The sequence below is a fragment of the Vespula vulgaris genome, chromosome 4 (assembly GCF_905475345.1).
Source record: "Vespula vulgaris chromosome 4, iyVesVulg1.1, whole genome shotgun sequence".
In the NCBI taxonomy this organism is placed as follows: Eukaryota; Metazoa; Arthropoda; class Insecta; order Hymenoptera; family Vespidae; genus Vespula; species Vespula vulgaris.
In genome coordinates, this window is record NC_066589.1 from 5,155,631 (window position 1) to 5,182,704 (window position 27,074).

Sequence of the window (27,074 nt, forward strand, 5' to 3'; positions counted from 1 at the left end):
TACCTTTTTCTTTTTTATATGTATTATCATTTTCAAGAAAATGGATTAAAATAATTATAATTTTTGAACGAAAGTTGAATAAAAATATTATCCAAAGTATTTACGTACGTATGCATCGTATTTAAAATTATTCTTAACTTCTTTCCTTTCTTCTTTTTCTCCTCTTCTTTTTCTTTAGACCCTTCGTTTTTCTCGATACTTCATACCCTTTATATAATTTTTCTCCTCTTCTTGAAATAACTTCACATTTTTACGAAAAATAGTGTAATCGTTTTTCTAAAAATTATATCAAATAAATTGCGCTATTCTTCCAACTTAAATTACGCGATACAACAATATATATATATATACACATTTCTTGAATGATTCCAAATGAAATGCAATAATGCGAACAAGTTTTGATATTAATCCGAAAATTATATCTCCTATAACCACTTTAGGCTTTTTAGATGGTTACACGAAGTCTGAAAGAAACATCGAGATCGGTGATCGTGACCGCCGGCGAAGACTCGCTTGAAAACCGGATACTCTTACGCTCGTACAGTCCCAAAGAAGAATAAGAAGAAAAATCATGGCGACAAAGAGCCGCTTGTAGCTCCACGCTCTCGCTAATATCTGCCAAAGAAACTTTCCGGATGGTTTCCCTACCGCGAGACACGATTTATCTGTACTAAAAAGATCTACTTAACGGCTGAGTTCGCGAACTCGGTGCATTCAATAGGTAACATGAGATCCTCCATAGCGAATATACGTATATATATATATATATATATATATATATACTGTGTTAACTTTTTTACTCGAATTTTTTAAACGACTCATTCTCATCGATTTAACTCATAATATTTAACCCTTTCTAACTCAAAGTTTTATTTAAACAAAAGGATTATATAATTTAAAACATAGGTGTGTGTGTGTGTGTGTATGTATGTATGGTATGTATGCATCTATAATATGTGTTTAAGAAACATTAATGTACGGGTATAAATTAACGATTAAATTTTGTTATGAGCATAAGAAGAAAAAAATATGAAACTCGAGTTACCTCAAAGTTCTTCGATTAATTTCTTTTCTATTATTTTTATCTAGACCTTTCGCCATTTTTTTTTTTTTTGGTTACATTCGTTTATTAAGGATATTTAGAAAGATAGAAATAGTAAAGATGAATATCTGTATTTAACGAAATTTTCTTTCTGACAAAGAAGAATGAGATAAAGCTCAAGTTGCTTCGAAGTTACGTGCCGTTGCAAAAGGTTCATGTTTCGATTAATCTTTTTATAATATTTTTATTTACATACTTTCTTGCTTTTTTTAGTTATTTACCTTAATTCAGAATATTTTGAGAGATGAAAAGGTAGAGATAAAGGAGTAAGTGAGAGAAAGAGAAAGAGAGAACGTCAAAGAAAGTTACAATGAGAGAGATAAAGAAAGAGAGAGAAAGAGAGAGAGAGAAAGGGTTGGATCGAAGGACAGCAACAAGTGGTCGCCCGAAGTTCACTCCCCCACGACGGAAAACAGACTAGGTAGAATAAGGGGTGAGCAGATGCGGGACCTTTGAACCAACCTCTCCATACACACCGGAAGTGAAAATCCATCGCAAAACCCTGTACAAGGTTGACCTTGTTACAACCTTAGACTACAAATCTCAATTCGTACAATCACTTATTTCTTATTTTATTCCATTCGATTCTTCGTATTTCGAGTTAAAACATTTTTCTATCTATTCTTTCGTTTATTCATTGATTTCTTTTTTTATTTGTATTTATACATTTTTTTCTTTTTTTTTCTTTCTTTTTTGCTTTTACAGCGATACAAATCACGAAAAATTTATATGGGAGATAGATCTTGTAAATGATTTTCGATTATTTCTTTCACACACACACACATACTCGTTTCTTTTTTTTAATTAATCATGAATATAATCAATTTTACTTTAGGTAATTTTGTATTTACGTGCTTTATATACTTCTTTGATTTATGTATTTTTAAACTATAAAAAGAAATGTATATATCGTTATATTCCGATTAAAAGCTTTCGAAATTAATTTCCTTCATAGAATTGAACTAAACGCATTTAATTAAAATTCGGTAAATAAATATTAAACAATAATAATGATGATGATATCTAATAATTTTAAAATATAAAATGTAATAAATACAAACGATGGTGCTAAGAGAGAATACATAAAATTCCTTTTAATGTAATGACTTCGCGGTATGTTCGCCGAGTTCCATAGCTATATAACAATTTCGGCTGATGGAAGGAGAACGGTGAAATCGATCGAATGCTTCGTTCGCCATACGATATTCGGTCAGGAGGAACGGATCATCGAAGCGTGGATAAGAGAAGGGCTACGAAGCGAACTGCCAAACATTCCAATCTCCCTACAAAGGATAACTTTCTAAGAACCTTTAAGTAGAGAAATTAATAAACTTAGTTAACGAAAGTCAAACGTAAATTTTAACAGAATAATCGGAAAACAATGATATAGTTAGAATTTAATCAAATATCAACAAAATATATAACAAATATGACCATAAAAATTTCAACTTAACACGAACGTATATATTTCTGACATAAAAGAAATATGTATACATATATGTGTATCTTTGCGTATAAAAAAAGAAAAAAAAAAAGAATTGAAAAATATATGAATAAATATATGGATTGAAGTTATAATCGTAATAAAAGTAAATATCAATCGCTCGTAAAAAACCAATTCTATTTGATATTTCATTTGAAAGTAGTCGTAAATCATGAATGGAAAAAGTGTATTCATTGAAAAAGAAATAAAAAGAAAAATAAAAAGAATGAAATAGGAAGATAGAAAGCAAAATAGTAGATAAATACGATTGCTATAATTTGAATAAAAGAAAAGTAGGTAAAGATATCGTATTGCGATTCGCATAATCAAATGTAATTCGATTCGATCTGAGCAAGCTAACGATCGAACAAGAAATAGTACGCTTATCTAATCGAATTATAGTTCTCGGTTCTTTGAATATATTGCGTCGAGTGACTATTAATGGACTCGATTAAAATCACTCATGTTTGTTTAACATAATACATATATAGTGTTTCATTACTATTAAATTATAATATATGCTTAAAAAAAAATTATATCGAGTATTTTTTTTTCTTTTCATTTCTTTCTTTCTTTCTTTTTTTTTTTATAAGAATTAAAATTGAACACTTTTGAGTGTTGAAGATTTTAAAAATAAGAAAAGATAATAGAAACAGAGGATGAAAGAAACGAAAAGAAAAGAGAAAGAAAAAAATATGACACATTTACTTATTTAGAGAGAAGATTTAAGAGCCGGAAGAGAATCGATCGAAAAGTTTTAATTCAATTAAAAGTTTGAACGATTGATTGACGTCGTTATTAGGTTGAAAGTTTTGAACAACTCTGTCTTTGTCTCTCTCTCTCTCTCTCTCTCTCTCTCTCGCGAGATTTCTGATACGAGTCACGAATTGGCACTTAAAGCTCGCGTAAGCAGCCGATGCACGTTGGCGTATCGTTGAACAAATACGTCATAATGAATATTAAGAGGATCCTCGGTTGAGTTTTAACAAGTGTGTCGTTATCATCTACTTACATCGATTTCCCTTTCCACTTGTTATTTTCAATACAGACTCTTCAATTGTATTTTCAATATAACTATCCTATAAAGATTGTTTTCGCAAGTTTGTTGTCCAATTAATTCATCTAATTTCAACGAACAATTTTCTTTGTGTGTGTGTATATATATATATATATATATATATATATATATATATATATATATATATTATAAGAAAAAAATTGTATTATATGTATTTTTCTAAATATATAAAATATAAATATTATATATATTTCTGTATATATAAATTTTTATATATATATATATATACATACATATAAAAAAATACGATACACGATGAAACGCTAGTATTACAGAAATAAATAGATTAGTCGATACGCGAAAAATAAATATCTGTTTCCTTATTAACCTCTTTTTTTTTGTACGAATAGAAACATTAAAGTCGTGCGAAAACGGAAGAAAAAAGAAAAAAGAAAAACAGTTCAAAAACTGATGAAATAATTAATATTATTTAATAACTTGATTAGTAGACGTGCGGAAACGAAAATAATCTGTTTATTTCTTTTCTTTTTTTTATTTCTTTTTTCATACTGATAGACGCGAAACTCGATAAAAGAAAGAAGAAAAAGAAAAAAGAGGAAAGAAACAAGAAGTAGAAAAGTTGGAAAAGTCCGAATCTATGGAAAGTTTCAACAATTTTACCTAGGCAAATAGTACTAATGGAGACTGTGGAAATCCTAGGAAGGTAGACTCACTCGGTGAGTAGGTAGTGGAACTACCGAGTGACTTCAGCAATTTCGTAATGATACTCGGAAATACCTCGGCATACGTTAGAAAGCCTCCAATTAGCGTTGCTTCCGTTTACATTTCGAATCGCCCCTAGCTAGGCGTAAAACTACTACCTCATCATGAATGGCCAGCTCGAGTTAGATGTCTGGTGATAAGCTATAACGTCGTTAATTAATTAATTATTGTTATTTCACTTGAGTACTTCGAGTTCTGTTTCTCTTTCTATCTTTACTTTCTATCTCTTTATCTCTCTATCTCTCTCATCCCTTTTAATTTTATCATATAATAAATCTTATAAAATCGGTCCTCAATTAACCCAAAGTAGCATTCCTTTCATGCAATTTTTCTTTTATTTTATTTTATTTTATTTTTTTTTATGAGAATAAAAGTCGTGTAAATGAAGTTTGCCAGTATGGAAAAAAAAATAGAGAAAATAAAAATACTACAGAGGAAAGCCAGTATAAGTCATAAAGAATATTTATTCCGCATAGATTCACCAAAAAAAAAAAAACAAAAAATAAAGAAATAAAAGAAAAAAAAAGTTATAAAACTCCTGCAAAAACCAAAATAAATTTGATCTTCTGTCGTTATCCATCCTCGGTGTCGAACTCTCTCAAAAGCAATGAAATTTGTCTTTTTAATTGGCTCTCAAAAACAAAGCAAGCACTCACTGACTAAATTCTCTTTAAGCATTGTTGACAACGCACAATAAACTCGATAAAGATTATAAAAGAGAAATATATTTTTAGATCTTGTAAAATTATATCGCATGAGAAGGGATCGCGTGTTAAAGTAAGTAGCGTGTCGACGGTGGGATAATTTACTGCGTATAGAAAAAATAAATAAAACTGAACAAAAACAAATCTCGTAAATCAAAAAACGCTATACATATATACATATATATATATTTTCTTTTCCTATAATCATTTCTACAATAATTTAAAATAGCAAAATGAGACGATCCATCTATCGATCTTATTTGAGAAAGAGAAAAAGAAATAAGAAGAACAAGTAAAAAAAGATAGAGAACAAAAGAAAAAAAGAAAAAGAAAGAAAAAAGACAGAAAAAGAAACTCGACTATAATAATTCAGATTTCCGTTCGAAGCAAGCACGTTAGCGAGCGTTGGTCTGTTCGTCTGTGAAAGAAGATTAACCAGGGAATAAATTTTTCTGTGCCAAGCAGCGTGGCCACAATATCACAAAGCCGACGTATATGCTCGGCAAATTGCCCGTGGCTCTGGTTATGACGACAAATTGAATATACAAAGGCGAGTACCTGCTGCCACGTAAAAGAGAGAGAGAGAGAGAGAGAGAGAGAGAGAGAGAAAGAGAGAGAGAGAGAGAAAGAAAGAGTGGAACACGCGAACTCGTAGCTCGAGTTCGTAAAAAAGCTCATGCATGATATTGGAGAGCATGCCTTCTTCTGGTAAGCTCGTCTCATTTCGCGGAAAACGCACCGCAACCGCCTTATTCGTCGCCGGGAATCTCATTAAAAAATCTTTCTTCATTCTAAGGGACGCCATTGTATGCTGCGGATTTTTTTTCACTCTTTCTTTTCTTTTTTTTTATCCTATTCTCTATTAGTTTATCTTTCTTTGATTTCTCTATCTTTCGTGTTTTACTACTTCTGTTCTTTTCCCATCCTTTTTTCTTCTTTTTTTTCTCTTTTCCGATAAAAAAATCTCTTCCCCTCTTTTTACATGCTCGTCTCGTCCATCTTCCTCGACACAAGAATAATACGACAAGGAAAGAAATTATTTCAGGTTCTTATACGGTCCTTTTCCTTTCTCTTTGCTTGTTTTATTTTCTATTTATTTTTTACATTTCCTATTCCTAGATCTTTTCTTTCTTTATATGTACATACGCGAGTGATGGTATTATTTCCTGATTTATTATATAAAATATTAAACAATCGAAATAATCAATTAGTAAATGAAACAATTTAACTGCAAAGTAAATGAAGTGATTTAACTAGTGAACCCTTTAGAAATCCTATAATTGATTGACTCCACCCTTGTTAATATTATTCATACTCTCAATATGCTTATTGTCGTTTATATTATTAGCTAAAAACGAATGCTATTTGAAAATTCTCACGAATCGAAATTTCTGATTAGAATTATATATTCCTATATACGTTTCGTTGATAATTATATATAATTGAAGAAATGAACTGCTGTAAAAATAATTACGACGATACTGAATTGTAATAATTTATCGATAATTGTGATTACTTAAATGCTAAATTTAACGCAGTAATACATATTACGCTATATATTGTATAAATAAGCTGAAAATAATTAAAATAGTTAATATACGTGTTCAAATAGAAAGATCTACGATGTTCTCTTCGGATAAAGTGACCTTTCAATGTTATTCAAACTTTTCTTGTGTTTATTGTTCGCATCGCTAACTAACTACGACCTTGTTTATTACGTTCTCATTACACGAGATTTAATATTAAAATAATATTTTTTATACTCACGTTATTTCGATGCAGATATAACATTGAGACGAATAAACTTCTTTCTTCTTCATTCTCTTCCTCTCTCTCTCTCTCTCTCTCTCTCTCTCTCTCTCTCTCTCTCTCTCCTATAAAATAATCGCGACGATTATATTACGATCACTTTGTAACAATTACGACAATATTAAATTATCATTTATCGATAATTACCATTACGTAAATACCAGTAATTATAAATTTATAACGCACAAACACATATTACGGTATATATTCTTTAAATAAGTGGAAAATAATCGAAATAATTAATTAATTAAATACACGTGTTCGGATAGAAAGATCTGCGATGTTATCTCTTCGGAATACAACGATAAACTGGCTTGTTACTTCTCAATGTCATTCGAACTTCCCTTGTGTTTATTGTTCGCATCGCTAACTAACTACGACCTTGTTTATTACGTTCTCATTACACGAGTTTTAATATTAAAATAATATTTTTTATACTCACGTTATTTCGATGCAGATATAACATTTAGACGAATAAACTTCTTTCTTCTTCACTTTCTTCCTCTCTCTCTCTCTCTCTCTCTCTCTCTCTCTCTCTCTCTCTCTCTCTCCCATAAAATAATCGCGACGATTATATCACGATCACTTTGTTTAAATAATTACGACGATACTAAAGTATAATAATTTATCGATAATTACGATTACGTAAATACTTGTAATTATAAATTTATAACGCACTAACACGTATTACGGTATATATTCTTTAAATAAGCGGAAAATAATCGAAATAATTAATTAATTAAATGCAGATGTCCGGATAGAGAGATCTACGATGTTATCTCTTCGGAATACAACGATAAACTGGCTTGTAACTCCTCAATGTCATTCGAACTTTCCATATATTTATTGTGTACGTCATTAGCTAACAAAGTCTTTGACTTTCACGTTTTCACTAATGAAACTTGTATATTAAAATAACATATTCCGTATTGACCTTTCATCAATGAATATATATGTATTTCGTCAATGAATATACGTTTGTATATGTATATAACTTTGTAAACAAACGAGCTATAATTTAAACAATAATACATAGATACTTTCGAATGTGAAATTAAATTAAAATCACAAATTCTATATGCAACTATACGTCAAACAATATATAATATTTAAATAAATAACCGATAAAATAAACAATAATATGTTCGTATTTCCATACATGAAATTAAATTAAAATCGTATATTTTATATTCACACTTTATGTCAATATTTATATAATATATAATGTTTAAACAAATGATTAATATTTTAAACAATAATACGTACGTGTGAGAAGGTAGTTTCAAAGGTGAAAATTCATCGTGTGTGACGAATAAAAAAAAATGTAGGAATTATTAAAGAATTGAATATATCGATCGTACAAAGGATCAAGCTTAAACCAACCAGTTCGTTCGTTATTATTATCATCATTATCTCGAGCATGCATCGATATTTATCGAATCGATTACCTCCAGTTAAATGCATACATACGCGATTTGACGTAGCGAAGAACAAATATCGGGTCGATTCGGTATTCCGCTAATACACGGCCAAAGGAAGAAGAGGAGCACAAATTTGGGAATTCGACATATATAATTCCAGAATAATAATTTATGATAGAATTTTGCAAACTGATGAGATGGATTATTAAAGAAATTCTTGAAAAATATATTTGAATCGATAAGACGATTAATTTTCCAATGAGATTGCGAGAGATTCATTTTTCTTTCGAAGCTGTCGAAATAATTTCTTCATTATTATTATTAATTTCTTTTTATATATATATATATATATATATATATATATATATATATATATTTACGCCGTCGAAAAATATCTAGTAAATCTTCTATTAAATCTAATACATTTTTATAATAATTTACTTATGGAATTTTGTAAATGGACGAGGCGATTAGCTCATCGAAATTTTTGTAAAATATATGGGAATTCGTAAGACGATTAATTTGCAATGAGTTCGTCAGAAAAATTTACTTTTTCTAGGAAGATTTTTAAGTAATCTTCTTCTTATTTTTTTTATATTTGTATCGTCGTAAAAACACCTAATAGATTTTTAAGATAATCTATGATAGAATTTTCCATATCGACGAGATAACTGATTATCGATAATTAATTCTTCCTTTTTCTTTCTTCTTTTTCTACACAATATTCTTCCTTTTTTTCCTTCTTGTTTTTTCATCACGAACGTAATCGAATTTTTTGTATAAAATCGACCTTGGAACGCCGATCTTTCGATTCGCAGGATAGGCTGACCCAGCGACCCACTTTTTTTTAAATCCCCGGGCTAAATTGTCCTTCATAGCCTAGAAAATGAGTCAAAGTAAAAGGATCGAAACGAGGGAGCTACCAAGCGAGCTGATTGAACGTCGAAGAGAGAAAAAGGAAAAAGTCAAAAAAAAGAAAGAAAAAGAAAAAAGGGAAAAGAGGAAAAAAGCAAAAAAAAAGAAGAAGAAGTGGGAGGAAAAAGGGAAAAAGGGAAAAAGGGAAAAAAAGAGAGAGAGGAAAACGTCATGGAGCGATGTTTCGATTACCGTGCAGACTCGCCAACTCGAAAAACGAAGCTTTCGATGTAATAACGTTCGTGTAATAGCTGTTCGAGTCTCGCCTCAGTCGAAATAGCTGAATCTTGTAAAATCGTAGTGAACGATCGTTTTAATAGACTCACGGGACCGTCCGAAGCAAACTTTCTTTGATCTATGTCAAAAAAAGAAAAGAGGAATTATTATATTCGTTTGATATTTCAAACACAAGATTCAGTACGCATTATTTAGGTACAATAAATATTTTTTTATATTTAGAATATATTCATATGTGTGGAATATAGAAATATTATATATAGATATTATATGGATATGGAAGAGTTATATATAGATCTCTTTTTTCTCTCTAAATATTAACAATATTTAGATTATAAATTATCTAAATAGTATATAAATATCTAGAAATCTAAAATATAAAATATTTATATATAGAAGTATGTTAAATATAAAAATATTTAAAAAACAGAAATATTATATATATATTGTATATATGTATATATTTCTATATCTAATATAATAAATAAATAAATCAATATCTTACTTTCCAATAAATCATTATTCACAAAATATAAAAAAATACTTAAGATTACTTAAAAAAAAAGACACTAAATTTTTATAATAATTATTTAAATAACTCATTTTATCATAATCAAATTGACAGAATCAATGGAATAATACAATGAAGAAGAAGAAAAAAGAATAGATAAAATGATAAACGACAACTCGAAAGTCAGAAAAAAATTGTTAAATCATACTCGACAGGGAATATTTTTTTCTAAAAACCGATACGATTTCCGTCCGATAGAAAATCTGTCTATTGATCGTTTCGATCGAGTCAAGTGGTAAATAACGTCTGGCGAGTATGTAGTACGTGATGTGTTTCGTACGTCCGTACGTATTAGATCGTACGAAACATGAAACAACGTTGGTAGAAAATGAAAGGAAATAATATCTGACACCGTGAGAAAGTATGTGTGTATCGAATATAGAACCTCGACAAGAGAGAAATGAAAATAGAGAGTAGAAGAATATCTAAGAAAAATCAGTGAAAATGAGAGAAATAGAGAGAAATAAAGAGAGAGAGAGAGAGAGAGACGATGTTCTGGATTCCCATTGGCAGAGAAGCAACGTTATTTCTTGCACGCGATAACGCGTGTAATTCCTTGAAATTCAATGGATCGCGTGCGAAGAGTATTATTTTATTATTGGACTCTCTGACCTTATATCCACATCGATCCTTTGATGTATTAGAAAGCGGATATGAACGTTGTTCTATACTTTTCCAATTAAATTGCATTCTCTTCTTCTTCTTCTTCTTCTCCTTTTTTTCTTTTTCTTCTTTTTTTATCTACTTTATGTGTATATATGCACTTATATGCTTACATACACACGTGCATACATACGATATAAATACACCTGCATAAAAAAATTAAAGGGAAATTAATGCATTTTTAATGTTCATTAAAATGAATCGAAATAGAGATCGATGTCATACTTCTTTTTTTTTGGATTTCTTTTTTTCTTTTTTTTCTGTTTCTTTTTTTTTTTATTAGTTTTTCCTCTTTTTTTCCCTTCGAGCGAAACGAAGTGGTGTCCCATTTTCAACAAATTCAACCCTCGACTCACCGGCGCGCTTTCGATTCTACGTTCAAATAATAGAGTTTGTTCGACGTAACCGGCTTAATTAGTGATCGTGATAATTGGGAAAGCGTTCGGTGACACTTTGACGGCGTACATAACGCGTAGTGGGAGTGAGAAAGAGAGAGAGAGAGAGAGAGAAAGCGAGTGAGAAAGAGAGAGAAAGATAATTTGTAAATACTACAATAGTTGTAAGGGTGATCTATGGAGGGAGAGAGGTGGGGTTGCATTTTTCCGCTTTGCATTTAGATGGATTTAACAATCGTTAGAATCTAGGGAACTCTTTTTTCTTAAATTAAAAAAATTTTTTTTTTGTTTTAACGAAATAGCAAAGCTCGACTTCTTGAAACTATTCGTTTTCGGTCTCGAGAATGGATGGATTCAGGATTCGAAGAGAAAAGGATCGTTCGATGAGCGTTCCGGCAAGGATTGAAGGATAAAATAGAAAGAGAAAAAAACGGAAGGAAAAGAGAAAGAAAGAAAAAAAGAAAGAAAAAAGAAAAGGAGAATGAAAACGAAGGAGAGATTCACGAGTGGAGGTAAAGAAAACCGTAAAGCTAAAAGTCGAGTGTTTGCTTGGCTCGGCCTTTTGTCTCGACTCGTTTTCACGAGGTTTACTCCTGGGACATGAGCCACTTTCGTACGAAAGAAAAAAAATAAATAAAAAAATAAAAAAATAAGATGAAGAAGAAGAAGAGAGGGAGGAGGAGGAGGAAGAGGAAGAGAAGAAAGGAACGAAAGAGAGAAGGAAGGAAGGAAGGAAGAAAGGAAGGAAGTAAGGAGTAAAAAACAAAGAAGAAAAAGAAACAAACAGGAGAGAAGGTAGTGAGAAAGAGAGAGAAAGAAAATGTTTGAATACAAGCTGTGCCAATAGAGGACCGAAGTACTCTTTAAAAAAGAAGGGGAGAGAGAAAGAAAAAGCAAAAAGGAAAAGGATAAGAGGAGAAAAAGAAATACTATAATAAAATAAACGTGAAAGAGTGAAAGGGTAGAACGAGAAAATTTGCTCTCGAAAAAAATGTGCGTTATTAAAAAAACAACAAAAGTATGTTTGACCTCTTAACTCACAGTCAGTCCTATCTATATCTTTCGATGTCTCTCCTTGTTATCTCGACAAATAGAATGGCACGTATGAAAACCTTGAAAAACTCATCGAGGAGACTCTCTTTCTCTCTTTTTCTCTTTCTTCGTTTCTTGAAGTTGACGAAGCCACGAATAAACTACTTCCGTTTGCACAGCTGATGTCCTTAGCTGAAGAGAGGGAGAAAGAAAAAGAGAAAGAGAGAGAGAGAGGGTGAGTTCTGCAATCGCCATATGTCTTTTCAATAAACTGATTTGTTGACAAAGATTCGACATATGTAAATAAAAATTCGATTTCTTTCGATCAATCGTAAGAAATGATGTTCGACAAACACTTTGGAGATCTGGACGAGCACGTAAAGTAAAAAAGAAAAAAAACAAGAAATAGAATAAAAGAGAACAAATGAAAATAAAAATAGAAAGAAAAAAAAGGGGCAAGCACGCTGAACTCGTCGATAAAGAATCAGGCAGCCTCTCGAAATTAATTGACATCTTGAATTAAAGAGAGATGGAGAGAGAGAAAGAATTGATTTACAATCTTCGCGTGTCTTTTCGATAAATTCATTTGTTCGAAAAAAGTTCGACGTATGTAAATAAAAATTCGATCTTTATCGATCGATCAAAAGCAAAAAATGATATTCGACGAATACTTCCAAGACCTCAATGATCCTATATCCCTCACGAGGGTACCGAAAGATGAAATGAATTAAAGGGAAAAAATAAAAATAAAAATAAAAATACAAATAAAAATAAAAATAAAATAGAAACAGAATTAAAAAAAAAGAAAGAAGAAAAGAAATAGAAAGAAATAAAAGAAAAAAAAAAGAGAAAAAAAGCAAAAAAATTGTTGCGAGCATGGTGAACTCACCGATAAGTCGAAGGAACAGGCAGACTCTCGGAATTAACATTCTTTCGCTCGATAAATTTCTTCACCCTTCGGGTAGTTTATCGTCCGCACGGATTTAGCTACTCGTACGATCTTCGTGCAATCTTCGGGTAGGATAAGTGGAACGCTTCAAATTGCTATTCGTGTTTTCTCCCGGATAAAGGTCTTAATGACTCCTTTATATCGAACGTATGCACTTACCTCCAATGGAATTGGGTATACGTTGGATCGATAACACTTCTGTTTTCTCTTTCTCTCTTTCACTCTCTCTCTCTCTCTCTCTCTCTCTCTCTCTCTCTTTCTTTATCTTCTTGTAAAGTTAGACCCTTACTTTATTAATAAAACTACATACATGTTTCTTTGAGATTATTCTAACGTTGTTTAAATTAAAATTCTATTTATTGACCCTGTAATATTTTAATCGATTTTATACACATATTTTTGTGCCTTGTTAATCGATTATCGATTTTTAAGTAAATCGAACTTATGGGACACGTTTCTTTCTTTCTTTCTTTCTTTCTTTTTTCTTTTCCAGTAAAAATTATAAATTTCTACGAGATCGTACCAATTTAAAATTAATCTTATCTGTAACGATGAGAAAAGGAAAGAAAGAGTACTTAAAAGGACACGTTTCAAGTCGTATTCGTTTTCAATTTTATTAATAACAACGATCTTTTACATTTATTTTTATCTTCTTAAACATCTATCGATTTTTAATTAAGTTAAGCCGACAGATACACATAATAGCTAAAAATATAAGAATAAAAGAAGAACGTACATCTCTCATCTTAAAAATAATCAATTCTGGCCTCTTTCCATAGGAAATTATAAATGTATATACGTATACACATACATCTAGAAATATATGTATGTATATGTGTATATACGAATGGAAGAAGGTTAATAACGGATTAGAATCATAGCAAATTTGGTAATTCTAGGAACAACAAAACGTAACTATCGAGAATGCTGGTCGCAAATCGGTACAAGCTGTAACTCCTCGTATTGTATATAATTGTGGCTCGCTTGAATTTCGCGAGTACCAGTAGGAAGCGTTTACCGCATTAATCTCCGTAAATGTAAGCCGAGCATTATGCGATTCGAGTTGCCACCTTAAATTTCTGCCAAACTAATCTTCTCTTCGCTTCCATATGTTCATGCATATGTGTATATATACGCGTATGTATGTATATCTGTGTATATGTATATGTACGTATGTGTAGGTGCTTGTTAGTAAATGAATTAAATATATGTATCTCTGTATCTTCACTTGCCTCATAATAATATAAATAATAATAATAATAATATATAAACTATTAATAATTAATTATAATTAATAATAATTGTAATAGTAATGGGATAATAATAATGTTTGGTTCATTAATCGTAAATTTAATCGACATGTTTTTAATCGAGATCGAAAGATTCAAAACGAAATGATCGTAAAATATTTTCTAAATTTGTTTACACACATACACACATATACATAATATAAAACATTGTCTTTCTAAACTTTATATGTCACGTGGTCCATCATTGGCCCATGTCGGATTTTCCATTCAGGTCGTTGCGGTTATTTAATGTAAAATGTAACATGATCATGCAATGCTTCATAATGTCATGAAATGCTTGATAATGTCATCATCTGATGCATAATTATCATATATAATGCAATTTTCATACTATTGACCATCAATGGATCATGCACACTGCGGTAAATCATTTTCGATTTACAAAGTAGCGGTTGTTATCTGTCGTTATCTTCTAATTATCTTTAATCGCACCTTTTTTCTTTATCCCATTTGTTATTTCTTTTTTCTTGTTTCCTTCTCTTTTTTAATTGTTTTCTTATTTATTTTCTTTAATTCTATTTTTTTTTTCTTTATTTTTTTTTTTTTAATGGCTGATTTCAACGTTGTTGTTTCGAAAATCGTATGAAATTATTACTTGTTCCTTAACGTTGTCACAACGAATTCGATATTATTTCTTTTCTCTTTCTTTCCTTCCTCTTTTGTCCTTCTTCCCCACCCACCACCCTCTTTTTTCCTTTTCGTGGAATTTCCTTCTTTTGTCACGCATGAGAAATCGAAATAACAAGAAGACGCCGCATCGGTCAGTAACAAAAAAAAGAAAGAGAAGGGAATAAAGTAAAAAAAGAAAAAAGGTGAAAGACGAAGGAGACGACAAAGGGTCGAAAAAGAATTTTACGGACGCCTGAATTTTCGACGATGCGATAGGATTGTCGCGAATGCAACGAGCACGACGACGAAGAAGAGAGGTCGAAGGTCGGTTCTATTGCTATTGCAACGAAGAAAATTTTTCAACGAAATCGGACGCTCCTCATGAAATTGTCTATCGAAAATATTTAATCTTTTATTTTCCCTTCTTCTTTTTCTTTTACTTTCTTTTCCTTTTCTCGTTACAAACAAAAATTTTTATTTCTTTCGTTGATTTTATCTTTTATTTCTTTCGTAAATTTAAAAAAAAAAAAAGAAGAAAGAGAGAAAACTTTCTCTAGAAAATAATTTCATTGTCTATTCATCGAAAGAATGGGATCGACAATTGTTTGACGTTCAATTTTTTTGACATAAAAATATCATTTACTATAAAAAAAAAGAACCATATTTTATAATTTCTAACAAAATTTCTGTTGAGGTTAAACAAGATAATCGAAAAGTAATTATCAAGCAATTTGGACGTTCACTAATTCGAGAGAAAAATCACTTGTCTGACAATTAAATTTCAGAATTATAATGAGAGAGAGAAAGAGAAAGAGAAAGAGAAAGAGAAAAAGAAAGAGAAATATAATTGAACAAAAAAGAAAGGAAAAGATGAAGATGAAACTATGGAGATGGTCCAAGGTCAAAACCACTAATCCTTCCTTACACTGTAATCGATGATTTCCGTCCCTAAATTGCAGCACCTTCCCTTGCTCTCCCTTCACCCCTTTCCATGGTTCACGGACCGCACAAGAGAATCTTACGAAATTAACTTTTGGGCCAAACAATTCGCAACACTCCCGACACTCTCTTCCGTTCTTGGAACGGTAGCCGAACGAAACGTTTATTTCGATCGTCCTTCTCTCTCTCTCTCTCTCTCTTTCTCTTTTCAGGGTGGTCCTTCCACAACGAGTCCACAAATTGTTCCTGTCAATTAAAACAACTTCGCTCGTTCCTTCTATGTCTACTTACGATCTAATTTTCACCTTCTCCGACCTACTACCGATTTAGAAATTTTACTCAACTAAACACTCGCTTCACTGAAACCAAAATTCAGTGAAAATCATTTATTTATTTGTTTGTTCGTGAGATGTACAATATGTCGAATTGAGAGAGAAAGAGAAATATATTAAACGTAAAAATAATAATAAATTAATTATTTACGAATATAAGAGGAGAGAAATATTTATTGAAATTTGTTAATATAGATATATTTAACGTTGTGGATCATTTAATAAAATATATCAAATATTTACATTTTTATACATACATATAAAATGTATTATTTATCTGTCTGATTTAATGATGAATTTTAAATATAACAAACAGTGAACAATTTTTTTTTTCTATTCTATTTCTTTTCTTTTCTTTTCTTTTTTTTTTGTAATTTTTTCATTCTCGTAAAGTGTTTCATTTGATGACCATATTAATGAATAAGATCGAATTGAAAGTTTCGTGTTTTAAATCGAGGTCACGTTTCGTTGGTTCACCGATGAAAACGAGGGAAAAAAAAGAGAAAGAGAGAGATCACAGGAGTAGGCTGCGAATAAAGTATTTAATCGGAACGCGTTAATCGGTAAAACGAAGAAAAAAAGACAAAAAAAAATTGGTGAATAACGGAAACGATCAGAGAGAGTATTTTCACATTTGTGGTCAGGGTGCGAATGCTTGCTTGCTTGCTTGCTTGCCTACGTTGAAAAATAATTCCGCGAGCAGCCTGTTGCGTGTTGTTTTCGAACTTTGTCGGTTTATTCGAGCCTTTTCTCTCTCTTTCTCTCTCTTTTTCTCTCTCTCTCTCTTTCTATGTGTATGTCGATTTGCTTCTCTTTTATTTTTATTTTTTTTTATTTTTTACTTTGCCTACTCTCCTCTCCCACTCTCCCACTTTACCCTTTTCTCTCCCTCTCTCTTTCTCTCTATTTTATTTTTTCTCTCTTTCTTTGGCACCTTCAAAACGCAAATTTCCTTGAAAAAAATTCTCACCTTTCAAGATATCAAAAATAATTATAAATTATAAATGTAGAAAAAGAAAGAAGGTAAACATCTGACTGAGTTAGAAGATCGAACGAGAATGAAAATGCTCGTTGAACATTCTATTACATCGTGTAATCATGCGTAAATCAAGTGAGAAATTTAATGGATTTAACAGTGTGGAGGATGAAGAGTAAAGAAGGAAAGAAAAAAAAAGAAAGAAAAATAAAAAGAAAATAGATTTTTCGAAATAATTGCTCGCGTAGCTATTAATTATAAAAATCAATTTTATTTACTCACGATCATATTTTTAATTCGATCAAAAAAGAAATAGAACAAAAAAAAAACAACAAGAAAAATGAAGGAACGAAGAAAAAGAAGAAAAAAAAAGATCTAATCACTTTCAATATTTAATTTAATATTTAATTCCTATATATATTTTTCCCTTGCTCGATATTAGTATATATATATATACGATATAGTATATATAGTACGTATGTTTCGACTCGTCGATAATTAAAATACTGGAATTCTCATAATGAATGATTAATGATCCCTCTTTCTCTCTCTCTCTCTCTCTCTCTTTCTCTTATGGGTTACGTTAGAATCGATTTTCGGCACGAACGAAAGAGCTCTACCGTGCCATTCATTTACCTTATCCACAGATAATCTGTTTCGCGAGCGTACTTGTCTGTTTTCGGATGGTCCGTGTGCGAGTAGAATAATACGGAAACGGAACCTGGAATGTCACGTGGCAGAATGATAAATGTAACATCGTTACCAACCAAAATCTCTTTTGGATCGTAGACAATCAAAAGTAACTAAATACAACACCCTTTTCTTATACCCTACTTTAATTTACATTAACTCTTCGTAAGCCTATTTCGTTTCCTTTAATCTGTTAACAGCTTTATCGTAAAAAGAAATTACCCTCATTGTTATCTCGATTAAAGTTTTAATGAAAAGTACGAAATATTCATAAATTAAAAAGAAAAATTTAGAATATTTTCGGTCCGCGAAATAATAAAATGGATTAAAAAGGTTCACTTGAAAAAAAATACCTGTATGCAGTTTCGTATAAAATATTTACGATCGTATATAAAATATTTATGAAGAGTCTAGCAAGATAAACTTGAGCAAGTGGCCCCATTCCTAGTTTTTATTGTTATCAATTGTTAAACAATGTCCTTTGTTTGAAGCACCATTCTGTGAAATTTCAAATCTCTATCCTCTTTAAAAGATAATATTGGAGGACAATGTGAACTGTATTATTTTTTTATCTCAATTATTACTTAAAATATTTAAATGAAACAAAATGCAAAAGTAGCTACGTATTAGCATTACTTCATACATTTTTTATCAATGTATATCGTAGGAAAAAAATGATTTATTTTTGAGGGATTCATAAAAAAAAAAATAAAGAAGTCGAAAACAATACTCGACCATCTTTAACACGAATCGTACGAAAGAGGAATAACACGTTAATTATTACATCTAATTAGATCATATAAAATAAATTTTAATTTATTTTATAGAAAATAAATTATTTGTCGAAACAAAAACGAAAAATAAAATAAAGAATTACAAAGAAAAGAAGAAAAAAAAATACTATACACGTTCAAACGAGATCAGCAATTTTCTACTGTACATAGAATTATCAAGAACGTTGATAACTTGGCCACACAGCGTATAGAGTTCATGGTCGAATCGATCTTAACACGATGATGCCAATCCTCTCTCCTCCCTCTTTCGATATTACAAGTTCGTTAACTAGAACGTGGAAACTATATCAAAGTTTCGATGAATGTTGCAACAATGTTACGATACGTACATATATATACATATACGTATACATACATGCATATATATGTATGTACATATATATTTATATATGTGTGTATGTATATACAATATACATATATCGCTATGTGTCGTTAGCCACGACTTTAGGCTCCTATCCAGCTTCCTATTATTTCCCACGATGTTTCGGTTCCTATCAAGCTTACCATTACATTCGCTAGTTCGTTAACAATTGTTAGAGAGACCGATCCCTAGATTGAGAAATTCATTGGATTTCAAATCAATGTTGTATCAAGTTTATAATCAAACATGAACAATTTTTCCAATCAAATCTTCACTATCTGTCAATCCTCTACTAATCATTATATAATACTTGTATACGAACGATTTAAACAATGAAATCTCTCAATTATTAATATCTTCGAGTTCGCAGATGTGCGTAAGAATTTTTGACGATTATAAATTTTCTCAAACGTTTATCAATATTCACGATCGAAAAAGCTTTGCTCTTAATTATCGCAAAAAGCTACTTAAAAAGAGACAAGTGTCTACAGAATCAAAAAAAAAAAAAGAAAATAGAAAAGAAAGAAAATGAAAAGGTAAAGAAAAAGGAGGAGTAAAAAAGAGCATTAAAAAAAAAAAAGAAAAAAGAAAAGAAGAACAAAAACAAAATGAACAGAAAAAGTTAGGAAAAGATAGAAGTTTATTCAGCAATGGGAGGAGGGATAGAGAAAGATGTCAACAATGAAGACGATAAAGAGAGAAAGAGACAGATAGAGAAAAAGAGAGAGAAAGAAAGAGAGGGATGAAACTCGAGAAGACTTTCGAAGAGAAGAAGGATGGAACTTGGCAGAGGCAGCCGTGAAGCCAGAGAAATACTCGTTGGTGTTCGCTTGAAGGCAACTTCTGATATCTGGCTAACCGAGCGACCAACCGATCGATCGACCAACCGCAGTGTCCGATCGCCGAGTGTGTAAACTCCAGACAGAAATACGACAGCCGAAGGGTAGGTAGCGTCTGCTGAGTCATGACCAACCAACGAACACTGGACAAGGAAAGAGAGAAAGAGCTACCGAATGCAACCTCTTCTACCTTTAGACCAACTCAGCAAACCAAAAGCTTCTTCTTCATCTTCTTCTTCTTCTTCTTCTTCTTCTTCTTCTTCTTCTTCTTCTTCTTCTTCTTCTTCTGTTTGTTCTTCTTTTTCTTCTATATCTTCTTCTATTTCTTCTGTTCTTCTTTTACCATTGGGATCTTAACTTTTCTTCACTTTGTAAAAACTTGTTGGAAATGACTTGGATTGCTTTACTCCTAAGATGGATTATAACCTTTTCGAAAGGAAGTACTTTAATTAGATCAAAATCAAACGATTAGACGTTTATTTTTCATTCCACTTTAATTGTGACATTTCATTGAAATCTTCTTAATGTAAGGATTAAATATAACTTTCCAGACATATTGACATTAGTGTGTATATATATATATATATATATATATATATATATATATACATTTTATTTTATTTTATATCGCCGCATAATCAATTAACTTCATATCTCCAATTTTTCAATGATATTTCACTCCTTTTGCTTTCTCAAGTATTGATTATCTATCAAATATTAATAATGCAAATTAGACGTATATAATATAATATAATATATAAAATACGTATATTTGAAGATATGGACGATTTATATAGATAAGAACAGAGAAATAGATACTCGAATAATTCTATGAAGATACATCAAAAAATCGATAGAGAGGTAAAAGTAAAAGGAAAAAGAGGATATAAGAAAAAATAAAGAAAAGAAGAAGCAGAAGAAGAAGAAGAAGAAGAAGAATAAGGGATTTCGAAACGATCGAAGAACATTCCTACAAACGATTTTTTATTTTCGCATTTCATGAGAAAATCGATGGAGAACGTATCGCAAAATATCAATCGTCCTAAACCGCATAGTTAAATCAAGCAGACAGAATAGGGGAAGTCCAGCTCGGTGTTCTAACGCACAGACAAACGGTTTCGTGCTCGTAAAATTCGAGATATCGATGGTAAAACGATAAGAAGGAATGGTGGCACGCTTGATCTCAGCAAATTTTCTTCGATCAGAAATATTCAGAGGAAAAAGAGATAGAGAAAGAAAGAAAGAAAGAAAGAAAGAGAGAGAGAGAGAGAGAGAAATAAAAAGAGAAATAGAAAAAGAGAAAGAGAGAGAGAGAATGATCTAAGGTCCTGGTCAAAAGTTATTCTTCCAGAAGGATCCGTCTTATGGCTTTCTTCGTAGTAAACCTTATCGACCTTTACGGCGTTCGTTGTGGAATGGCGAACTCTCTTCGAGAAGGGAGGATAGAACACATCCCTTTTTCTCTTTTTCTCTTGAACCTTCGCTATTCTCTATCCCACCCTTGTGATGCTTGGCGCCACCATTCGAATGTATCTTGCTAGGATCCAGGAGTCCATTGTATTCTTTCCTGCTTTTGTGAACGACCGTTCGTACAAAGAACCTTCTCTCTTTCTCTCTCTCTCTTTTTATGTATATGTGTGTGTGTGTATGCATGTGTGTATATATATATATATATATATATATATATATATATATATATATTGTATATATCGTTCTCTCTCTTTCTCTCTTTTTCTCGTAACCCATTGTTGCTCGATCCGTGCGGAAAATGAAAGTTTAATGCTTGGCAACATCAACGAAGGACCTAAGTTGGGTTAGTGAAAGAATATTTCTATAATAATGTTAGTATCTATCGTGAGAAAATGTAGAATACACTTTTGTAGATACGAATAGAACAAAAAGAGAGAGAGGGAGAAAATATTATTATACGACAAATTCGTCTCTCGTTTAACGTTATATTTTACAACATAGATATATAAAAAGATATATATATATATTGTACATATATCTTTTATATATATATATTATATATTATATATTATCTTCTTATTATTAATTATATTTCTAGATACTCTCATATAATTCAAAGAAACGTAATAATAAATCATTTTTAATTATTCCCTTATCATATCTCTGAAATAAACTAAGAGAAATTCCTATGATTATTATGTTCGAAGACATTTGAAAAGTTTTCTCATGGGAAAATTTGTGAAACTTCGAGGAAAAGGTCTAGAATAGGACACGCTCGATGATTACGCTCGTATAAGAACACAACGACGTGCTCTCGAACGAAGCGAAGCCGAATTTTCATCTCCCTCGTAATCTGCAAGCCGGCCGTCGTCGCCTCGAATCTCTCTCTCTCTCTCTCTCTCTCTCTCTCTCTCTCTATCTCTTTCTCTCTCTCTATGTATCTATCTATCTATCTATCTATCTTTCTTTCTCGTTTCTTCTTCTATCCTTCCAGTTTCCAGAGAACATTTGCTCTTAACATTTCGTTCGGTGGATGAATTCGACAGCAGTGGATTTCGCGAAGAAAGAGGTTGGAATTAATCTCGATTCTACTTTACGGTACTTATCGGATGCTGCACGAAATATTGCTTGAAATTGGCAACTATCGAACGTGTTACTATGACATAATAAAAGAGGAAAGAAAGGAAAAGAAAAGAAAATATCTTTGTCACTTCGTTCTCAACTTTTTTCTTTCATTTTCGCTCTAATAACAATTAACTCGAATTATGTTAAATTGATATCCCTCAGTTCCAAATGTTTTATTGTGATATAATAAAAAGAAAAAAAATATATATCTTCGTTTACTTTTTGTAAACAGTCGCATAATAAAAAGTTTTGTTTATTTATGGTTTTATTGTGACAAAAAAAAAAGTAAAAAAGAATAAAAAATATGTTCGTTTACTTTTTTCTCAATTGCTTCAGTCACTTCAATGAATATAGTTGAATTATAATTATATGAAATTAATATCGTCAAATGAAAACGTTTTACTATGGCATAATAAAAAAGGGAATAAAAATTTCTTAATTATTTCATACTTAGTGTTTGCTATGTATTATTCTAATAAAAATATTTGAATTAATGTTGCATCCATTTCATTGTGATTCCAATGAAAAATCGCAAAAAAAAAAAGTAAAAGAAGAATCTTAGTTGCTTTGTTCTCGATTTTTTTTTGCTTATTGTCACTCTTTTGAAATAAATTAATATTGCCGAATACTAAACGTGTTGTTATGACCTAAATAAAAAAACGAAGAAAAGAAATTAAATTCTTTGTTACTTTATTTTCAATATTTGGTAATATTGCTAATTTAATATATTTAGAGTTTTATTACGACATAATAAAAGAAATATCTCTTTATTATTTCATTCTTAATTCTTTTCTTGACGACACTTTAACGAAAAAAAAATTTCATATTAAAAAATTATTGTCAAGTACGAAAGGTGTTACTCGTAGTACGTCGTACGTAATTTAAAAAAAAAAAAAAGAACACCAAAAAAATGTTTAATTACTTCATTATAAATTTAATATCATTTCAATAAATACATTTAAATTACTACCATATTCCATTAACAAAAATATAATATATCGATACTACATTCTAAATTTGATATCACTCCAATAAATATACTTAAATTACTATCGTATTACATTAGTAAATATGTATATATATATAAAATTACTTTTCTTCTTTATTTCATAATTAGTCGTGTCATCCCAATAAGAATATTTTAAATAAATTCTACGATGATTCTCATTAATTTTGTAAATATTTAAGATAATTATAATAAACAAAATAAATTTCTCATTTATTAAATATTTTATGAAGAAAGTATTAATTTATTTTAGAACGAAACGTTGAAATTTTTCATCGAAGAATAAACTTTTCTTCTTTCGCAAGGTAAGACACGAAGTAAGAATAAAAAATTCGTAGGAGTAAAAGTAAAAAATTCTGTGTTTATCTACAGTGCACACAGTTTGAATTCCATGGTTGAAAAGTAAGGTCGATAAAGTTTCTGCGAAATTGTCGCGATCCTTAGTACTTCGTGTTTCACCGTGTAACACACTATTTCTTGGTAGAGAAACTGAAAAAAGGATTGTATATAGATGGTACCAGTGAAGTTACTGAAAGTGGTAGGAAAAGAGGAAAGGAGCAGGTTTGTAATTCATATTAGACTCTCCGAGGACAAAGCAATCAAGTTGCTTCGAGCGGTCGCAACACTCTCGAGTAGTGGACTTCCGTATCGAATTAAACTTACAGATCCTTTGCTTCTACAAAGGACAAAGTCAGAGAAAGAACAAACGAGTGAGTGAGTGAGTGAATGAGTCAGTCAGTGAGTGAGTGATTGAATGAGTTTGTGAATCAGTGATAGTTGCTCAGTTATCGAATGAATGAATAAATTTATATAATTCTCTGTTTCTTTTTCTTTCTTTTTTCTCTTTTTTCTTTTATCTATAATTATAATAATAATTAAACAATTAAGTTATTAACTAAGGAATAATTATTAAGTAAGAATTGAGTAAGTGAGTGACTGAATGAATTTATGAATCGGTAATAGTTGCTCAGTTACCGAATGAATGAATAAATTTATTTAATTTTTTTGTTCTTTTTCTCTTTCTTATTTTATCTTATAATTATAATAATTATAATAATAATTAAACAATCAAATTAATAACCATGCGAATGAATTTATATGAATCATTGAGAGTTGCTCAGTCATCGAATGAAAGAATAAATTTATGTAAGTTCCTTTTTCTTTTTCTTCTACTTTTTCTCTTTCTTTTTTTACCTGTAATTATAGTAATAATAAAAAAATTATATTGTTAACTAAAAAAATTGAATTACAATGTGAATTAACGAACAAATGAAAGCAAATACGTTGATATTATTATTTCAAATGTTACCGTAAAACAAAACTAAAATAGAATGACAATAAAACATTTCTCCTACGAGTTGGTAACTTAGAAAAAGTTTCAAGTAAAGTGTAAACGTGATTGGAATAAAACGTGCGAATGTTTAGATCAGGGTTCAACGAACGTGTCCACTACTCACTTCGAGACTTTTCTCGATGTTTTATCAAATTTGATTATGTCGTGGTTGGACTTGAAATAACGATAGTTGCTCTTTCTCAAAAATGACATTATTCGAAGTTTATCTTTCTGTAATAAAAAATAAAGTTAAAAGTAATCGAATATATAAATTGTTTTCACACACACACACACACACACACATATATTTTTTTTATAAGTTACTTTTTTTTTCTTTTTTTTTTTATTTATCTTACGGTTGAAAAATCCTTTCTCATTACTTTTAAAGGAAATCGGATCGACTGGTGAAAAGCTTCTCATCGTGAATAAATTTTCAACGAAGTACGTAATTCTTGGCGACGACGGTGTACCGTTAGGAGAAAAAGAAGGAAAGAGAAAGGATATATTCCTCCTGTCATGAAAATGGAAGAAACGGAGAGAGAAAAACCTCTTAATGCTTCGAATCTTACGGATTCACGGCTGCTACTACAGGACTGCGAATTAAAATATCGTGGTACCTCACTAATTGTAAGATCTGGATGACTCGTCACGACGACTAAAGATTTCAATCTTCTCTCTTTATTTTTTTCACTTTCTCTCTGTCTCTTCCTTTCTCTTTCTCTTTTTCCTCATTTTCTCTCCGACTTTTAACTCAAATATTTATATACCTATATATATAATTTTTAGATTTGCAAGAAAGTCGAAGAAAAATCGTGTGATAATTACTTGGTTATTTTTTAACTTTCAAACGTTTCTAATCGATAATATTTTTATATTTAAGGAGAAAAAATATATATATCGTAGAATTTAGTTTCTATGTACAAGCATATACATATATACGAACGCTTTCCCTCGAAGCGATAGCAAAGGTGTACCGTACTCGCGAAACAAGTAAGTTTGCATTAAACATTTTCAGCTTACATGAGGTAGGGTCTCGATGTTGTTAGGTTTCTAGAATGTAAGAGGATAGGATATGCTAGCAAACCATACTCCTAGGAGTTACTCTCCAAGTTCTCTCTACTATATTCTAAGGTTAAATACGAGTAGATTCGATATCATCCCCTTCGTTGTTTATTAATCTTTCAATGCTTTTTAAAACATTTTTTCTACGATCTATGTTTAACACTCGTATTCGATTATCAACGAAACAAATTCGAAATGTTAATTTTTGACTAAATATATTTTCGAAATAGATTACGTAGCTTACTTAATATCGCACATTAATATGGAGAACTTGAGATGGAAAATCATGAAATGTTTTATCGGTTAAACTTTCATTGTGAAAACGTTAAATTATTCAATTATTAAATATCAAAAATATAAATACGTTTAATTGATTCGTCGTTTCGACACAAAGAAATTCAACAAAATGATACAATTTCCTCTCTTATTATTCCTTAGGAAAAATACAATCGAAGTTGAAAACTATATTATATATTATCTTTTACTCTCTTTCCTTTCCAGTTTTTAGTATATCGTATTGGAACATGCACATCTCGCATTCGAGTTTCCGTCCATTGTTTCGCGTACACCAACACGAACTGAAACGTTGAAAATGACGCACGAAAAGTCTTGCCTTAGGGGCTGAAACGATTCCCATCACGCACTTGCTGCAAATTTCAAACGAAAGACCTACGAGCTTGTATACGGTAGTTTGCGATAACAACCATAAATCACACGTCGAGCTTTGAAAACAGTTCAGAAATAAGCCGGCGATTCTCCTGAATTTGTACGATTTTGATTATCTTATTATATTTTATGATTTTTTTGGATCGAATGAACGTAAAGGGGAATAAAAATTTATTAATCATACGACAATGATAATAATAATTATTTTTCTAAAAAAGAAAAATATACATCGTTTTAAATGAATCGTAAACACGAATACGTACGTATGTATATATATATATATATATATATATATATATATATATATATATATGTACACAAAATCGTAAGAATTCTTCGAACGCGATAACCTCCTCAGGAGAGTGCTAAGAGCAAAGTGACGCTGGAGTAACAACGCGTTTAGTAAGTCGGTGGTGTTCGAACATCCTCGGGTAAGTTCGGCAACACTCGGTAGTCGCGGGAGGCCTCATCCACTCGTGG

At 30.7% G+C, this 27,074-nt stretch overlaps 1 protein-coding gene across 1 annotated transcript in view; it reads left to right on the forward strand.

Annotated features, from left to right (window-relative positions):
* LOC127063248 (mannosyl-oligosaccharide alpha-1,2-mannosidase IA-like) overlaps nt 1-13,404 on the forward strand; it is a 205,951-nt gene extending 192,547 nt beyond the window's left edge. The window contains exon 4 of the mRNA XM_050992742.1: nt 11,404-13,404. Coding sequence (XP_050848699.1) covers nt 11,404-11,421 — 18 coding nt within the window. The 3' untranslated portion in view covers nt 11,422-13,404. The remainder of the gene's footprint in view (nt 1-11,403) is intronic.
* Nucleotides 13,405-27,074: the final 13,670 nt, after the last annotated feature.